The following is an 18439-nucleotide window of genomic DNA, read 5'->3' as shown; positions in this document are numbered from 1 at the left end:
CCCAGTAAGTCCAAGCAAGTATTGAGGCTCTTGGGGTTGAGTCAGATGACTGTATTTGCATAGGCAAAGGCACAAGCCCACCAACAAATAAAAAGGGAGCTCAAACTATCGCCCTGGAAACAATTGTCTTGACAGTTTGGAACTCAACTCCATTTCTCTTTCCAAGTCCTGCAGTGAAGCGGGTAAACATGCCAGCTGCAGATTTCTAAAACCACAGCATCGAAAGGACTATGCACCTGGGAAACTTTTCAAAAAGTTTGCTCAGTATTTATAAAAGGCTGCGATATGCATAAAAACCAACTAGCCTTGCTTTTATGCATGCAAGGAACTAACTTTAAAGTACTCAAGACTTCATAGAGGGATCTGTTAGTGAGAAGAAAGCACACTAATTAAAGACCATCTGTCAAGGAATAGTGTGTGTGCTGTTGGGGAGATTTTCCTAAGTGCAAACCACTTGGCCACAAAGGTCAAAGTTGTGCAATAAAATGGGTGGGTCTCAAGAATCAGGTGTGTCTTGAGTGGTATAATTTAGAAGCAAGGACAAGAAACAGAACCCATTGAGACACCTCTCTAGTCCCTTTTCTGCCAAAGGAAAGTCTTCACACCAATGTGATTATCTTCAACCACCGTAAATACATCACTGCAATTCTCGGTTTATTCCTCCTTTCCCCGAAGAGACAGGAAATACAAATTTAAGATTCTCATTGCAGTGGCTTGTCTCCCACAGGGGAAGGCTGGTGAATATCAACATTTTTATTTAAGAAAACAGGATTTGACATGGCATTTTTCTTTCCTCTAAGGGCAGCAGCACATAAACCATACATTAGTCATCCAGTGATACAAAGAGGTGGTCAGCTGGATCTGAAGTAGTCATTTGTAAAGGATCACAACCCAGGCTGTGTTGCTTTTCTGCAAACAGAAGGAAACAGTTGGCTCCAGGGTTCTTGAAGACTTATCCAAACTTTCCACAGGGTGTCAGATTTTTGTCCCACAACCTCTTAAGTTACCATTTACAGCAAGTCAGCATGTGAAAAAACTGTTAATTTATTGATTCAATGAAAGTTAAAAAAAAAAAACAAAAAACAATCCCCAATACATGTAGTTCAGGATTAAGTTTTAACATCTGTAGCACATTGTTAAGTCTCTACACAAAAGTCTGCATCACTTGCATAATCCCATTGCATCTCTTTCCCCAGCCTCTACAATACTTGGTGGGGGCAGTTTTCACCAATGCATCCATGTAGTTCAAAAGCATATGCTATTACTGTTTTTCTTGGTAGATGTTTTTCCCCCACCCCCTTTCCACATCAGGGTTAGTTTTTAAAGGCAGGACATTATTCAGTCTTAATTTATTAAGCTCACTGACAAAATTTATGTGCTCATGTGAACCCTGCTTTGGCAGGTCTTGTATCTCAGTGACCTTGATTCTGACCAGCCCCCCCCAACTCCTATTTATATGTAGAAGGGAGCTCCCCCCCACCCCGTAGTTACTTGTACAATAACACAAGTTTCTACACAAACCATTTAATTTGAACTGGCATTAAAGGACAGTTAACTGGGTTCTCTCCAGAGACATCTCAATGCATATATCAAGATGCTTCCAACTGTGGCTTGTGACCCCAAGTAGTTTGCTTCCATCCTCATCAATGCAGTACCCGGGAGAAGCTCATTTCCCTGAGTAGGTGCAGACTGACTGAGACCACCAGCAATCTCTGGGACTCAGCATCTGCCTGAGAGCACAACCCTTCAGTCCCACTGGATCAGTCCAGGGGGGCAGTGCCCATCCCACAACACCATGAACTCAGTGCTCAAGAAGCCATGCTTCCTCTTAAGATCTACCTTGTTTTTACTGGTTCCAGTTCTTAACAGTCTCTCTGTCCCCACGGATTGATTACAAGCTCTTCTGTCTCCTCTAATCAGTTAGTCGGACAGTAATTTTGTTCTCTGGGAGGGAATGTGCTTTGAGCCTTATCCTTATGACTTCCAATATGCTACAAAATGTCTGTTAGGAGACCTCGTTGAGTGACACTGGTGTTTAAGTGCCTCACCAAACTGGCATCAGCACTCCTTTAGTTGCTAAGATGACCCAGGAGTGCTGGATGGCATTATATACTTGCTGGCTGCTCCCACCTAGTCACCAACCACAGGGACAGGACAGACAAGGTGGAGCAGCAGGCAGCTGATAATGATCAAGGGGAGAGTGAACTGCAAGCAAACCATGGTGAAATTATTTAGCACTTTATCAGTTCTGCTCTCACCCTGAGATTCTTGGCTGGAGCAAAAGCTTGTTATGCTCACTTGTGGCTGACAAATTATCTGTATTTGGCATAGGAACCTTTTATTCTCACCATGACAGGTCTATGTTCTTGAACATAGGCATTACCTGAGATGATAGTGTAACACTACCCTGTTCCCCACATTTTTTGCTTTTCTCTAGGAAATATTTAAGTCCTTATCATAGGCACTTTTAACCTGTTATAAGGTAATGAAATAACCAAAACATTTAATGAAATTACTGAGATGAATTTAAGAAACAATATGCAACTGAAGAAGATATTGGATAAGTAAACCTACCATAGTTTAGTCTCAATATAAGACTTGATTTCCATTTACACTTACACACACACACTCACTCACTCACTCTCATCTTACTTGGAACTCCCAGCTAACTACTCGAAAATCTCAGGGAAGCTAAATACATCTGGGCACATTGGGCACAAGCAGACTGGAAAAAAAAAAGTCTGATCTGGATGTACTTGAGTTTGGGAAAGAGCAAATATAGACAGTAAGCCAGGGTGTGAAGTCCAGACTCAAATTCTGAGTGAGCTTTAAATTCAGTTGTGTGTGTGTGTGTGTACGTGTACGTACACACACACACACACACACACACACACACACACACACACACACACACACACGTTAATCATCTGATTCTTCTCCTCTAGATGCTGTTATTGCCTTTAGGGAGCCCAAGGAGGATTACTGCTTCACTAAGAACTTCCTATAGGCTCCCCTTCCTGTCTAGATAGGCCACTGAAAGAAAAAGGTAGCCGGAAGGAATAGAAGGAGATGAGGTAGGGGAGAAAGAAAGACACACAGTGGCACATCTTCCTGATAGCAACCAACAGCTTGGTATTGCCTAGAAGGGCACATTAGAAGGCTTTGTGACTCCAGACAGTTTTGCTGTCTGACATACCAATATAAATTCAGTTGAGAGCTCAGGTATTAGATCTTAAGTAAAACATGTATACATTTAATCTGCAGGAGGTGTAACACAGGCAGGTAAAAATGGTATGAAAACCGTAACTGAGTGCATTTCTTGGTTTTGGAATCTATTTTCAATATTTAATATGTAAGCTCAACTCTTTAAGTACAGTTTTATTTGCATTTTAAGTTTCCACCGACCAAACAACAAAAATAGAATCTACATTTAGAGATAGGACCTGCTACCAATACCAATATGATTTTATTGGAATATGGAATGTAAACAGATGGTTTCAAACAAACAATCTAACTTTATAAAAATGTATGGCATTATTAAATAGTTAATAAAGAAATCCTAAAGTGTGATGTGGTAGACACCTCTAGCTCTATCACAGGTGTGTGAGATCCCCACAGCTGTGACATAACATGGCTCTGCAGGGCTCTGCAGCTGGGGTGAGGGGGACCACTTGCAAACTGCATTGGTGACAAGCCCCCAAAATGAAGTCAGCCCTGTTTAAAAAAAAAAAAAAGAAAAAAGAAAGATCTAGCTTCCTCTGCTAGTGTGAAGGTTAGCACAATGAATCCCAAACTTTTGACATTTGCTCCAGGAGCTCCACTTCCTCCCCCAAGTCCTCTGTGTGATTTCCTCAGTCATTTGGGTTACTGAGTGGCCCTGCCCACACAACTCCAGTCCCTCCATCTGAGAAAGACTTCTTTGTCATCACATTCATGTATTACCTACCAGAGCTTAAAAATGCACATTACCCTGATTATACTGGGAAGCTGTTTTCATGGGGATAAAAGGAGGCATACAGGGGTGGGGTGGGGTGGGGAATACAGCTTTTTTCTTTTTACCCAATTAAGTCTTTCCTGAATATATTAATAGGACATTTTTCTCCCTTCCTGACCTACCCAAAGACTGACTTTCCAGCTTTAGTTACTGGCCATGAGAAAAAAAAAAAAGACCGCCAAGAAGCATGTTAAGATAGGTGCACATAATCATGTGCTGGGAAATGATGAGGGTTTCCTTATCAGGCTGAGGGAGGCAGGAAAAAAAAAGGAATAAAGAAAAGCAACAAGATTTTATGGTTAGGTAAATCAACAAAAGCTATAGTGAGCTCAAAGTTAAGCACTAAACATCGAACTTTCGATGAGACAGATGGACCTGTGCACGGCACCACTAAGTTTTGAGTGGTGCCTCCTGACATCAAAGGGGACTCTTGTAAGTGTCTGCAGTTTGCTTCCAAATGCAGGCTTAGAAGAAAACTGCAGGGATGAGGTACGTTTTCTAGAGAGCTCATGTCATTAAAAAAATACGTAAAACATGAATTTGTAAAAGAGCTTAAAAAAAAATACTGTCACTGTTTTAATATCTCCTTTTCATAAATGAGGCTGGTGTGTCAGTATATTCTGCTGACAGTTTGCTAAAACTGGAGCCTGAATCCCACCAATGGAAACCCAGACCACAATGGAATAGATAGGAAGTCAGATATTCAGAGCTTGTTGACTGAATGGGTTAATTCAACAGAGGTATCCTGTTAAATAACAGTGAACATACAACAACTCCGAGTCTCTCATCTCCCATGCATTCCAAAGGAAGCATTCCCTCAGATCCTGAACTATGTGCATCGTCAGGCTGCCAAAATGGCAGCTCCCTGTAGACTAGTACTGGGGAGTTTCTTTTTGACAGGCTTTTAGGTCTTTACTCTTCTTAGCATTTAGAAGGAATGACTAGGATTTCTTTTTATCACACTGTAGTTTTCCTTCAAGATTTGTGTTTGGTTGGTTGGTTTTATTGGCAAGCATCAATGCCGTATTACCCGTCGCTTTCCAGTCTTCATCGGGCTGCCGTGAGACCACTGGAAAGCACAGCATTATCTGCACAGGGCTGGGACTGCTCCTTCACTACAGGGTCTGCAAGAGAACAAGACAAAAAACAGGAAGAATTAGGGCTAGCTGCCCAGCAGAGAACCTCATGAAAAGTTCAATCCTTTATCCTTTGAGATAAAGATAGACATACTAGTGGGGAGATAAGGGTCATAAGGGCAACAGAAAACACAGAACCATTGTTATAGAAAAACCAGCAAAATGAAAATGACTAAGGAAAGTGCTCTTCAATACTTGTTTAGAATAAAAGTCCAACTACTGAGACTCATGGAACAGGAGCACAGAAATACGTATTACTCACTATTGAGGGGGTTGGGCGGTAGCACATCGGGTTAAACGCATATGGTATGAAGTGCAAAGACCGGTGTAAGGATCCCGGTTCGAGTCCCCAGCTCCCCACATGACCTGCAGGGGGTCGCCTCACCAGTGGTGAGGCAGATCTGCAGGTTGTCTTATCTTTCTCTCCCTATCTTCCCCATCTCTCTCCATTTCTTTCTGTCCTATCCAACAACAATGACATCAATAACAATAATAACAACAAGAGTAACAAGGGCAACAAAAATGGGGGGAAAATTTGCCTCCAGGAGCAGTGGATTTGCAGTGCTGGTATGGAGCCCCAGTAATAACCCTGGAGGCAAAAAAGGGAAAAGATCTAAGTATGAAAAACAACAACAAAAAAACCCTTAAGGCCTCGTAAGCTGGTGAGTTATCTCTGCAGTTCCCAATTTAAACAGCAGAACAGAAACAAAAACGTATATTCAAAAAGGTAAGAGATTATGAACTACACATTATAGGCATTAGTATTCTTAATTCAATCTAACTCAAAGGGCAAAAAAAGCATTCTGTGCCAGCAACTGGAAATTGAACATTTGTTATGCTCATATAAGGTCTGAAATGGTAAGATCTTTTACATCTGTGGTCTAGTAATGCTTATGGACTAGGAATATAGCAATGCACTTTACAGGCAAGACCTAGTTCAGTTCCAAAACAACAACAACAACAACAATAACAAACACAAAAACAACAAGAGGGAGAGAGAGAAAAAAAAAATCAAGGTATAGATAGTTGCAAAGTCTTTTTGCCTCCATGGTTATTGCTGTGGCTCAGTGCCAGCGCTATGATTCCACTGTTCCTGGAGGACAGTTTTTCCATTTTATTGGATGGGACAGAAAGAAATTGAGGGATGGGGAGATAGAGATAAGACACCTGCAGACCTGCTTCATGGTTTGTGAAATAACTCCCCCTCTGCAGGTGGGGAGCCAGGGGGGTCTCGAACTGGGATCTTTGAGCAGGTCCCTGCACTTCCTATTATGTTTACTTAACCCAGTGCACCTGCCCCCCACACCCGTGGATAGTCTTCATCTTGATTCAATGAGTTAACTGAGAAAGGTCTCTGAACCACCTGTATTTGCACTTTTTTCCTCGTGTGTGAATAGTAATCCATGTTTTTAATCTTTTTTTTTTTTTTTAGAATTTATTTATTTATTCATGAGAAAGAACCAGAGATCACTCTGGTGCATGTGCTGCCAGGGATTGAACTTGAGACCTCATGCCTGAGAGTCCAATGCTTTATCCACTGTGCCATCACCCGGACCACCATTATGTTTTTAATCTTAAAATGTGAAGTGGCACTTAGCTTTTTTCAGTACAGCTTCATAATCCTCACCACACCCCAATACCAAAGTGTGAACTCCATTCTCATGATTGGACTGACTCTACCCATCCCTCTCACTCTCTTCTTCTCCCCCTTCAGTAACCATCATCCATTTTTTACTTACTTAAGCACTTGTTTAGTTCTGGCTTATAGTGGTGTTCAGGACTGAACGTGGGACCTCAGAGTCTGAGGTAGGAAAGTTATTCTGTAGGACCATTATACCCCAGTCCCTAAGATTTATTTTTGTTGTGATGTGTCACTGAAAGTTAATTTGATCCTTGTGATCTATAAATTGAAGGTCAAACGGAAGTCTCCAGGAGGGAGATAAAGTGATGAACAAGTAAACAATACCAGGGATCAAGAAACAGATTTGCTATGGTGTCTCAATTTGCTATGGTGAAACAAGAATGATTCAATGCAAAAATACCTAAAATCCTGTTAACTGACCTTAAAGACATAGGGCAGATCTCCCACCCTTTTAATTAGTAATCTTGAAAGCAATGTTTGGAGACTCACAAAAGTATGGGTGTTCCATGGCCTCTTTGGCAGTCAGTCTCTGTTGATGGTCATACCGCAGAAGTTTGTCCAGAAGATCTAGGGCCTCAGGGCTGACAAGATGTCTGTTCTCACTATGGATAAAGTTTTCCCAGCGTTTCCGTGAATGTCTGAGGAGAAAAGGAAAGCATTAGTATTTGGAGACTACAATCAATTAATAACAATTTGTGCTTACTAGGGCTAAACTTGCTAACAACCTACTGCAGTGAACATAAACTTGTCAAATTTTATTCTTATTGGTACTGCCCCATCCCCACTCCACCTCCCCACTTGTAACAAATGAGTGGTGATTAAACAAAATTAGCTAAAAGCAGTTTAGGAGGCTGCAGTGGGTAGAGCACTGAACTTGTATGTATGAGGTCCTTCCTGAGTTTGATCCTTGACACCACATGTACCAGAGTGATATTTTGGTTCTCTCCCCCTGGTCCTTAAAAAATAAAGCAAATAAAATAGCTTCCTTGGATAATGCACCTGCTTGGTCATGTGCACGACCCAGGTTTGAGCCTGGCTCCCACTACAGAAGAGGAAACGTCTATGCTATGGTATGCTTTCCTTTCTTTGTTTTACTTTTCTTTCTTTTTCAAAAATTTATTTTAGTGGGAAATACAGAAAGAAAGACACAGCGAAAGACCAGGGCACTGCTCAACTCTGGCTTATGGGGGTACTGGAGATTGAACCTGGGACCTTGGAGCCTCAGGCATGAAAAGTCTTTTGTGTAACCATTATGCTGTCTCCCCAGCCCTGTTTTAATCTTCAACAGGAAAAGTTGGAGCACTGAAGGCCCAGTGATGACCAAATAAATAAATACCAAATAAAACGAATTATTTAGGCTGGAAAGACAACTCAACCTATACCAACTTGCATGCCTGAGGCCCCCATGTTCAATTGCTAGTACCAGCTTATTATATCAGAGCTTCCTCTGTTGCTTCTCTCACAGTAAATGAATAAATCTAAAAAGAAATAAGACTCATGAGATGCAGTTCTGGGGTTTTGAAAAAATAAAATGAATGGCTCCTACCCCCCCGCTTTCTATCTGAAAAAAGATAGAACAATGAAGCTCCAACAATGGCAAAAAAGGTATCTTGAGCTCATACACTGCAGTGTATAAGGACACAAGTTCAAGCCCCATGTCCCCACCTGCAATGGGGATGCTTTGTGAGCCTCAGAGCAAGGGTTTCTCTTCCTCTCTCTACGTCCCTTCCCCCCCCCCCCCCAGTTCTTTCTGTCCCATCAAAAGGGGGGAAAAAGTTTTACTGAATCATTAATACAAGAAAGAGTGGGAACCAGAGCATCACTCTGGTACATGGGCTGCCAAGGATCAAACTCAGAACCTCATGTTTTTAAGTTCAATGCTCAAGCTGCTGCACCACACCCTGGGTTGCCACCTAGGTCATCTTTAACAGCCCAGGCTTTTAGTCAATTTTAGGTGAGGGATAAAAATGACTAATTTTTATTAGTCAGCAGATGTAATGGGTTGTTGGTTAAGTCATGACCTATCTATGTTTTTCTTTTCTTTTTTTAAAAAAATTATTTATTGCTTAGAGACAGCCAGAAATCAAGAGGGAAGGGGGAGACAGAGAGACACTTGCAGCCCTGCTTTACCACTTGTGAAGCTTTTCCCCATACAGGTGGGGACCAGGGGCTCAAACCCAGGTCCTTGTGCATTGTAACATGTGCGCTCAACCAGGTACACCACCACCTGGCCCCTTGATATGTAAAAATGAGTGATGACTTTTCAAACAACCCAATATTTGCTTAATACTGTTGCCCTATATCTAAAAACATGCTTTAGACATTGCTATTTTATAGAACAAGAAATCTGTAAAGTTTCTTGCTCTTTCATATTTCCCACTAAAATGAACATGCTGTACCAGAAAACTTTCTCCTGTACTATGATTTTACGTTTCATTATTGAAATAGTAATTAGAAGACACATTTAAGTAGTGTCCGGATAACTCAAAATCAACTTAAACATACACACAAGAAAAAAAAGTCATTTTAAATATTTGGCATGATTAGGGAAACGGAAGTTCAAAAATTACTTAGGCTGACCTTTCCACTTCTGGATTAAGTTAAAACCCTCTTTGTCTCTCTTACTTACTGTCCCAGGATATCATTGAAGTGTGGATCTAGGTCTATGTGATACTTCTTCAGATACCCATACAGCTCATCTGTACCCAGAACCTTGGCAATGCGAACAAGCTGAAACACAAAACAAACTGACCAAATCACTGAGCACAGAACTCCCTGCAAGCCTGTGAGAATGCTACACAAAGGAATTAGAGAATTTCCACATCACTAAACTCTAGAACCAGATACAACTCAGAGCCTGGAACAGACATGCAGCAGATCCAAGAACATGGAGTTCACAGCAATGCAAACTGCCTTTAAAGCAGTAACACAATGTATTAAATCCATCATCTTGAAATTAATGATTATAGGGGGCATCACAATCTAATGGCCAGAGTCTTGTTTTATTAGACATTAGATAGGTTATATAACATGTTAGAAATTGAGAACTGCTAGAATTATCTATCTACCTCAAGGGACTTGGTAATCAGACATTTTGTCAAATTCTGTATGCTGAAGAAAAGTTCCTATGTAGGCACTGAGCACTATTTCATGGCTCAAGTATAGCACCCCTATCAAGGGATGTATTTTCTTAGCCATCAGCCCCCAAATAGGTAAAAGCTGGACATATTTGCTCACCTGGTCATAGTTGTCCTGTCCATGGAAGAAGGGTTCCTTTCGAAAAATCATGCTTGCTAACATACAACCTAAACTCCACATGTCCAAGCTATAATCATACATCTGAGGAAACAAGGACAAGCAGTCAGTCAGAAGTGTTACAAACATTTTTCTAATTTGAGTTTCTATGCTTGAATCAACCTATGAAGATACTCAAAGATGCAAACTACTTTTTTTTTTTTTTTAAAAGAGCAAACTGAAAGAAAAAACTGAAACCATCATGGGGTGAAATAAAGACCAGGTCTTGAATGTATACAAATTTATAGCAAAGCAGGAAATGCCTCCAGAGAAACAAAGAATGCCGTGGTGTTTTGCTAACAATTTTACCTGATAGTCCACAAGGAGCTCTGGTCCCTTGAAGTACCTTGAGGCTACTCGGACATTGTACTCCTGAGCAGGATGATAGAACTCTGCCAGACCCCAGTCTATCAGTCGCAGCTACAAGCATGACAGAAACGTGAAGAGTGTTTGCAGGCCTATACACCTTTTTAAAGTCAAACACACATACCCCTAATGGAACACTATAGATGCCTGTGTCTTAGATGAGGCCAAAGTATTAGATGACAATCTTTGGCCACATAAAAATGTTAGCAAGTGCCACTAGCTTAAACTAGCCTTTCATCAACTGAATTAAGTTCAGAGCAGAGCACTTGGAATCCTCTTTAATTTAAATCATCTACTTAAAAGTAATTCGAACTCTAATTTTTTTCTAGATCAATAGAGCTGAAGCCCCCCCCCCCCAAATGCATTTATATCTTTCATCTCTGTACCTTCTCCATCAGGGGCTTTGATATATATATATATATATATATACACACACATACATACATACATACATATATATATATATATATAAATTTATTATTGGATAGAGAGAAACGGGGGGGAGGGGGAGATACCTGCAGACCTGCTTCACCATTCGTGAAGATTTTCCCCAGCAGGTGGGGACCAGGGGCTTGAACCTGGCTCTTGTGCACTGTAACGTGAGTGCTTAATCAGATGTGCCACCACCTGGCCCCAGGATCTTTAACAAATTCTATTCATAATGGGAAGGCAGGGGGACAGACTCCATTCCAAGACTGAAGCAGTGCTCTAGTTTTTCATTAAACTAATACTAGCTGATTCACTTATTCATCAGTCAGAAACAATTAAGAAGTATTCTTTTTAAAGCTGGGCAGAATATCTGGGGGTCACTAAGTAGAAAGTGTCAGCTAAAGTTTCTTTCTTAAGGTTCTCTAGAAGGCCATGATCAAAACAAACACATGATTATAATTAGGGTCAGTTTTCTACTTTCTTTGCGTACTGTGCATAGGGTAAATAAACCAGCACTGGAGCAGTAACAGCAACACAAGTCTGTCAATGAGAACAGGCCAGGTCTCCAGAAACCACCTAGGGATCATCATTATGGTCTGCCCTAAGACTTGTTGCCAGCTGGCTGTATTGGTATACCTTTTTCTGTTGGTGATCTATCATGACATTGTGAGGTTTCACATCCCTGTGCATGATTCCCTTGCTGTGGCAGTAATCCAGAGCCTATTAGATAAGAAAGCACAGTGAAAAGTAAGCAACCTTAGACCACCAACCCCCACACAAGCACATTTTCAATATCTATTTGTGACAGACTGACTTGAACCTCCTTCTAAAAGAGCAGCTTCTTAAATGTTGTCAAATGAGAAAACAAACTTCAAGAGGTACTTGCTCTCGACACAATGGTTGGCAGCTGGTAGAAAAGGGACCATGGAGAAATATTATGGAGGGGAGAATTATATACACCTCTATTTAGCTGATATCAGTGCATTGGTCTCTGGATTGAGATTAACTGGGGGGGTCTGGTGCTGGTGCATCAGGTTAAGTACACAGAGTACAAAGCATAAGGACCCGTGCAAGGATCCTGTTTGAGTCCTCAACTCCCCACCTGCAGGGGAGTCACTTCACAAGTGGAGAAGCAGGTCTGCAGGAGTCTATCTTCTCCCCTCTCAACTTCTCTCTGTCTTATCCAAAAAACTGAAAAATTGGCCACAGGAGCAGTGGATTAGTAGTGCAGGTACCGAGCCCCAGTGATAACCCTGGAGGTCAAAAAAAGGGGAAACAAACTGAATTATCGAATTCAATGTTTAAATCAAAAGGGGAGTCAAACAGTAGCGCAGCGGGTTAAGCGCACATGGCACAAAGTGCAAAGACCAGTGGAAGGATCCCGGTTCAAGTCCCAGCTCCCCACCTGCATGGGGGTCGCTTCACAGGCAGTGAAGCAGGTCTGCAGGTGTGTCTTTCTTTCCCCCCTGTCTTCCCCTCTTCTCTCCATTTCTCTGTCCTATCCAACAACAATGACATCAACAATAACTACAACAATAAAAAAAAAAAGGGCAACAAAAGAGAATAAATATTTAAAAAAAAAAAATCAAAAGTGGGAGACAGACACCTGTAGCCCTGTTTTACCACTCACAAAGTTTTCTCCCTGCAAAGTCTTGGCTTCTACAAGGCCAGAGTGGGGGGCACCTTAGACAGCTGAGAATTGGCAGGAATACAGCAAAGACTGGGATGGGGGGCGGCAGGGACAGAGCTGGTCAGGTCGTAGGGCTAGAGACCTTTGTCCATGGCTTGCTTGGCTTTGGGGCCACCTTGGGGAATGGCAGGTACCCTGACCTTGAGGTGCGCCTTGGCTGGGCACAGTTTTGATTCCACTCAGAGCTCAGGTAAGATGTGAGCAGGTGGTGGTCTGGATGCATCAGAAGGTGTTGCTGCTGGTACCCCAGAGCCCCACTCTGTGGACAAACTGCTTGAGCAGGCCCCTAATGTGAGAGACAACCATAGCTCTGCTTCACCACTCAGTTTCCTCCCTGCAGGTGGGGACCGGGGGCTTGAGCCTGGGTCCTTGTGCATTGAAACGTGTGCTCAACAAGGTGCACTACCACCCGGCCCCCTTAATTCAATGTTTTAAAGATCTGTGACCCTCACTACTATAGAGGCTCAAATGGTATGCATGAGATCCATATTGACATGAATAATGATATGCAAATCTACCACTTTATGTTTTTTAGAATTTTTTAAATATTTTATTTATTTTCCCTTTTGTTGCCCTTATTGGTTTTTATTGTTGTTGTAGTATTAAGATAGGACAGAGAGAAATGGAGAGAGGAGGGGAAGACAGAGAGGGGGAGAGAGATAGACAACTGCAGACTTGCTTCACCAACTGTGAAGTGACCCCCCCTGCAGGTGGGAAGCCACGAGCTTGAACCGGGATCCTTATGCTGGTCCTTGCGCTTTGCACCACGTGCGCTTAACCCGCTGTGCTACCGCCTGACTCCCGTGATTTATCTTTTTAGGTAAGTGTTCCCTGTGGGATTTCTAAATCAACAAGCTTTCTAATATTAGTATTTTCCTTTAAAAACAATCCCTGAGGATAGTGTGCTGCTTTGCCATGTGTGTGACCTAGCTTCAAGCTTGGCCCCCACTACCTTGAAGGAAGACCTTTAAAAATTATATCAGATAACAGGAGGTAGCTCCCTGGGTATCACTGAGTAACGGGCATACCATATATGAGGCCCTGAATTAAAGCATAGGCACCCCCGCATGGAAGCACCATGAGCATCTCCAAGGGCACACCATTAATGAGGGAGTCATGCTTTGGTGTCCTCTTCTTGCCTCAAATATATATATAATGAAACTTGGCCAGGAAGGCTGCTCAGTGATATTACACATGAGAGACTCTGGACTCATTTCCTTGCAATACATTAAAGAATATTATTGGGGTCAGGTAGTTGTGCACCTGGTTGAGTGCAAAAGGACCTGGGGGGGGGGGTTTCCAAGTCCCTGGGGGAAAGCTTTATGAGTGATGAAGCAGCGTTTCAGGTGTCTTGTCTTCCTCTCTATCTTCCCTCCCCACCTCGATTTCTGCCTATCTCCAGCCAATATAGATATTAAAAAAAAAAAAAATCATTATTCCAAAAGGGAGAATCACTCCTTGTAAGACAGTTAAAATGCAGGCAATATTTTAATGTCTGCATTCAATACCCATTACCCCCTTCTAGCCTCAATGATATGCTTGCTCTCTTGTTACTACAGACTAGCATTTCCTAAGAGAAATGCTAGACTGGGTGCCGGTAGCCAACCCCCTCCCGTCTCCCATCCTCCCGTATCTCCAAACTCAGTGGCCAGTCACCTAACTCAAGTTGGATGTGCTAAGATCGACCCAGTCTGGAAAAGAGAAATTTCCCATGAGTGGTCATCCCACTTCTGGTTATCTTGTCCATCTCCAAAACTCTCTCCCTTTACACTGTCTGAACTGGAAGACGCTTTGAAGAGGGTTAAAACGGGAACAGCTGCTGGCTATGATAACATCACCCCAGAACTCATTCTTAACCTGGGCCCCGCAGCAAAGAAGTGGCTCGCTTCATTCCTGTCCCACATCTTGGAATCCGAATCTATGCCCAAAGTTTGGCGTCCTGCGAAGATTATAGTGGTTTTGAAACCAAAGAAAGACCCAACACTGGCCGCCAGCTATAGACCAATTTCTCTCCTCTCCGTGTGTTACAAACTCCTTGAGAGGCTGCTTCTGTCACATATTTCTCATCTTACAGAGAAATTCCTATCACCCGCCCAAGCTGGTTTCCGCCCAGGAAGATCTACCTGCGAACAAGCCCTGGCCCTCTCAACTTACACTGAAAATGGATTCCAGAAGAATTTAAAGACGGGTGCTGTCTTTGTTGGTCTCACAGCAGCCTATGACACGGTCTGGCACCGTGGTCTCCTACTCAAGATCTCAAGATGCCTGCCTCCATGGGTGGCCAACACTCTATCGTTTCTTCTCCAAAACAGAAGATTCCAGGTGCATCTGGGTGACAAGTCTAGCAGATGGAGACTTGTCTCAAGTGGCCTCCCCCAGGGCTCTGTTCTGGCTCCTACGCTATTTAATATTTACATCAATGACCTCCCAGAAACTTCTTCAAGGAAGTTCATCTACGCCGATGACATCTGCTGTGCAACTCAGGCATCCAAGTTCGACATCCTCGAGGAAACAGTCATGAAAGACATGTCTCTGATATCTGATTACTGTAAAAAATGGCGACTAATCCCTAGCACTGCAAAAACGGTATCATCTGTTTTCCAGCTACACCATGCCTCGGCCTCGCGTGAGCTTAATGTGCAGCTTGGCAATACGAGAATCTGGCATGAAGCCCAGCCAGTCTATCTTGGCGTTACTCTCGATCGCACTCTGTCATTTCACGAACATCTCATAAAAACTGCAGCAAAGGTGGGCGCGAGCGCTTCCACACTATGATCATCATCTCTGGCATTATGCTATTCCACTGCAGAATACTGTGCCCCGGTATGGTTCTGTAGCCCCCATGTCCACTTGGTCGATTCCAAATTATATTCCTCCATGAGGATAATTTCTGGAACCATCCGTTCCACCCCGGTTCCATGTTGCCAGTTCTTAGCAACATCGCCCCGCCAGATATTCGTCGGGATGCAGCATCATCTAAGTTCATTTCCCACATCTACGCTTTACCGGACCTGCCAATATACGTGGATATCTTCGCCCACCCTGTCCAACGCTTGATGTCTCGTCACCCAATCTGGTCCCCTATGCCTACACTGAACTTCTCTGTTCCAGTCTCTTGGAAACAGAGTTGGCAGTCAGCTGAGGTAAAGAACAAACACCTCATCACAGACCCCTGCAAGCGTCAACCCGGCTTTGACCTAGCACGTTATGATTGGGCCCTCCTCAATCGCTATCGAACAGGCCATGGCCGGTGCGCCGCTATGTTCCATCGCTGGGGAGCCAGAGACGACCCGAACTGCCCCTGCGGCTACAGACAAGACTATGACCCACATAGTCAACGACTGCCACCTCTCCAGATTCAAAGGAGGTCTCGAAACTTTACATCAGGCTCAACCTGACGCTGTTGACTGGCTACGGAAGAAGGGCAAACGCTAGAAGAAGAAGCATTTCCTAAGACACTCCAAAAATGAAATAATAGTATATAATGATTTATTTTCTTTCACTAAACATATTTCTGAGATTCACTGTTGCACTGTTCCTGCTGAGTGGCAGACCTTTATATCAATGTACTAGCTGAACATTAGGGCTACTTTTTGGCTGTTAGGAATAATGCTGCAGTAAGCATAAAGGTGCGAGTCTTTGCTTTTACTTCTCTTGGGTAGATTCCTAGGGATAGAAATGCCGGGTTGAATATGTTTACATTAATCCCCCCCCCCACACACACACACGCACACATACATGGGTTATTGCTAGGGCTCCATATACAATAAATTCACAGCTCCCAGAGGCCATTCCCAAATCCCTTTTTATTTAGAGACAGAAAAAAATGAGGAGGGGAAGAGACTTAGATGTAGGATTCTTTCACATGATGTGTGCATTTTCTGAGAATGTTGTTCAAAGAGGCCGGACCATTTTGCATTCCCACCACCAATGTATGGGGACATAGTTTTTCTCTTCAATACCTGTCATTATTTTTTAGTAAAGCTGTTTTAATGAGCTTGAAATGGTATTTTTTGAGTTTTTAAAATTTTTTTATAAAGATCAATTTATTCACACTAGGGAGGGGGGCAGAGTATCATTCTGCCATATGCAATAATGAGATGCCAGGGACTGAACCTGGAACCCCACAGAGGCAAGTCTAGTGTGCTATTTGCTGCACTATCTCCTTGGGTGTCCTTGTTAAATCTCTAACATGCCCCCCGCCATGGGCAATCAAGCTGAACAACTTTTCATGTACTTATTGTATAAATGTGGATCCAAATCTTAATTTTCTGTGGGAGAAGACTATAGTTCTTCCACCTCACCAGCACTGTGAATATGTGAACTAGAAATTCTTTGTTGTGAGATGCAATTGGGAGGCGAGTGGCAGAATTCCTGGCATCCACCCTCCAGATGCCAGTAGCAACTGTAACAATGAGAAATGCTCTGGACATTATCAAATGTTCAATAGGAGACAAATACAACGTGATAAGAGAATCACTGACTAGACTAGGAAAGGCACCATACTAGGCATATTATGTGGGAGGGAATACATAAACCAGAGAATCAGTCCTAGGATCAACGTTCTAGGAATAAGCAAATTTTGCTTTCTCCAGACATAAGAACATATAGTATATGAAGGTTAAAAATAGGCAAGACTAATTTATGTGGTAGAAGTGAGAATATAATCTTCAGAGAGGGGAATGGTGAGTAAATATAAGAGGGACTTTCGGGGTTCTTTTAACAACCACACTGTTAAACAGATCTACAGTGACATAAATATTCTGCACTGTCCAGTATGGTAGTCACCAGCCACATGAGGCCTGAGTGCTTGCAATATGGCTGCTATGACTAGAGAACTGCATTTAATTTTACTTAAACAGCTGCCTGTGGGAAGCAGCTACTTTCAGGGGCCAGGCTAATCTTCTCTATATTGTTCCAATTTTAGTGTATGTGCTGGCGAAGTGAGCACTTTTAATCTTATTTTTTAATTATTTACTTATCCCCTTTTGTTGCCCTTGTTTTTTATTGTTGTTGTTGGATAGGACAGACAGAAATGGAGAGAGGCGAGGAAGACAGAGAGGGGGAGAGAAAGATAGACATCTGCAGACCTGCTTCACCGCCTGTGAAGTGACTCTCCTGCAGGTGGGGAGCCGGGAACTTGAACCGGGATCCTTATGCCAGTCCTTGCACTTTGCGCCACATGTGCTTAACCTGCTGCGCTACCGCCCGATGCCCTAATCTTATTTTTATTAGTGATTACAAAATTACAAAATAACACACCATTCCCACCACTAGAGTTCTGTATCCCCATTCCCTCCATTAGAAACTACAGTGATTCTCTCAAGGTCAGAGATATGGGTTGACTATCATCTTCTATGACTGTCTGTCTATCCTTCCCATTTTTCTTTCCTATGGCCCTGCCTTTTCTTCCTTTCTAAGTCACACCTATACCTATTGTTCTTTCTGGATGTACTTCGTTTTTCCTCTCTTCTTTCTCTAGGTCCTGATGGAATTGGGTTTTAGAGCCCTCTAGTCAGCTTCCCCTAACATTTCTCCCCGTCTTGGGGAGTATGGACCAAAATTCTTTTTGGGGTGCAGAAGGTAGGAGGGCTGGCTTCTGTAACTGCTTCTCTGTTAGACATAGGCATTGGCAGGTCGATCCATATACCCAGCCTGTTTCTACCTTTCCCTAGCGGGGAGCAGCTACTTCTGTGAGAGCTTATTTCTATGTCAATCTTGGTAAAAGTTTCACTTATACTTTATGAGAACTATGATGGTTATTGTGTATGCGGGGGGAGTCACAGAACTTTGGTTTTGGTTGGTGGTGCAATGTGGAACTATAGCCTGTAATCAATCTTGTAAAGCATTCTTAAATCACTAATAAAAAAGGAAAACAATAAACAACA

General features: G+C 42.6%; 1 protein-coding gene and 1 pseudogene across 4 annotated transcripts in view; both read right to left on the bottom strand.

Annotated features, from left to right (window-relative positions):
- Positions 1 to 18439, bottom strand: part of CSNK2A2 (casein kinase 2 alpha 2) — a 50261-nt gene that overhangs the window by 873 nt on the left and 30949 nt on the right. Inside the window, exons 6-12 of one of the 4 annotated variants that reach the window (XM_016186857.2) lie at positions 11498 to 11581; positions 10376 to 10486; positions 10010 to 10111; positions 9402 to 9502; positions 7262 to 7410; positions 5025 to 5118; positions 705 to 909 (exon numbers count right to left, since the gene is read on the bottom strand). In XM_016186857.2, coding sequence (XP_016042343.1) covers positions 5042 to 5118; positions 7262 to 7410; positions 9402 to 9502; positions 10010 to 10111; positions 10376 to 10486; positions 11498 to 11581 — 624 coding nt within the window. In that variant the 3' untranslated portion in view covers positions 705 to 909; positions 5025 to 5041. Of the gene's footprint in view, positions 1 to 704; positions 910 to 1028; positions 5119 to 7261; positions 7411 to 9401; positions 9503 to 10009; positions 10112 to 10375; positions 10487 to 11497; positions 11582 to 18439 lie in introns of those variants that run through there. The other 3 variants (XM_007520084.2, XM_060185448.1, XM_060185449.1) reach the window with 3 other exon arrangements.
- Positions 17438 to 17502, bottom strand: LOC132537312 (U6 spliceosomal RNA; annotated as a pseudogene).

The sequence above is a fragment of the Erinaceus europaeus genome, chromosome 2 (assembly GCF_950295315.1).
Source record: "Erinaceus europaeus chromosome 2, mEriEur2.1, whole genome shotgun sequence".
In the NCBI taxonomy this organism is placed as follows: domain Eukaryota; kingdom Metazoa; phylum Chordata; class Mammalia; order Eulipotyphla; family Erinaceidae; genus Erinaceus; species Erinaceus europaeus.
Note: the sequence above shows the minus strand (reverse complement) of the source record. Positions and strands in the feature narration are given on the sequence as shown.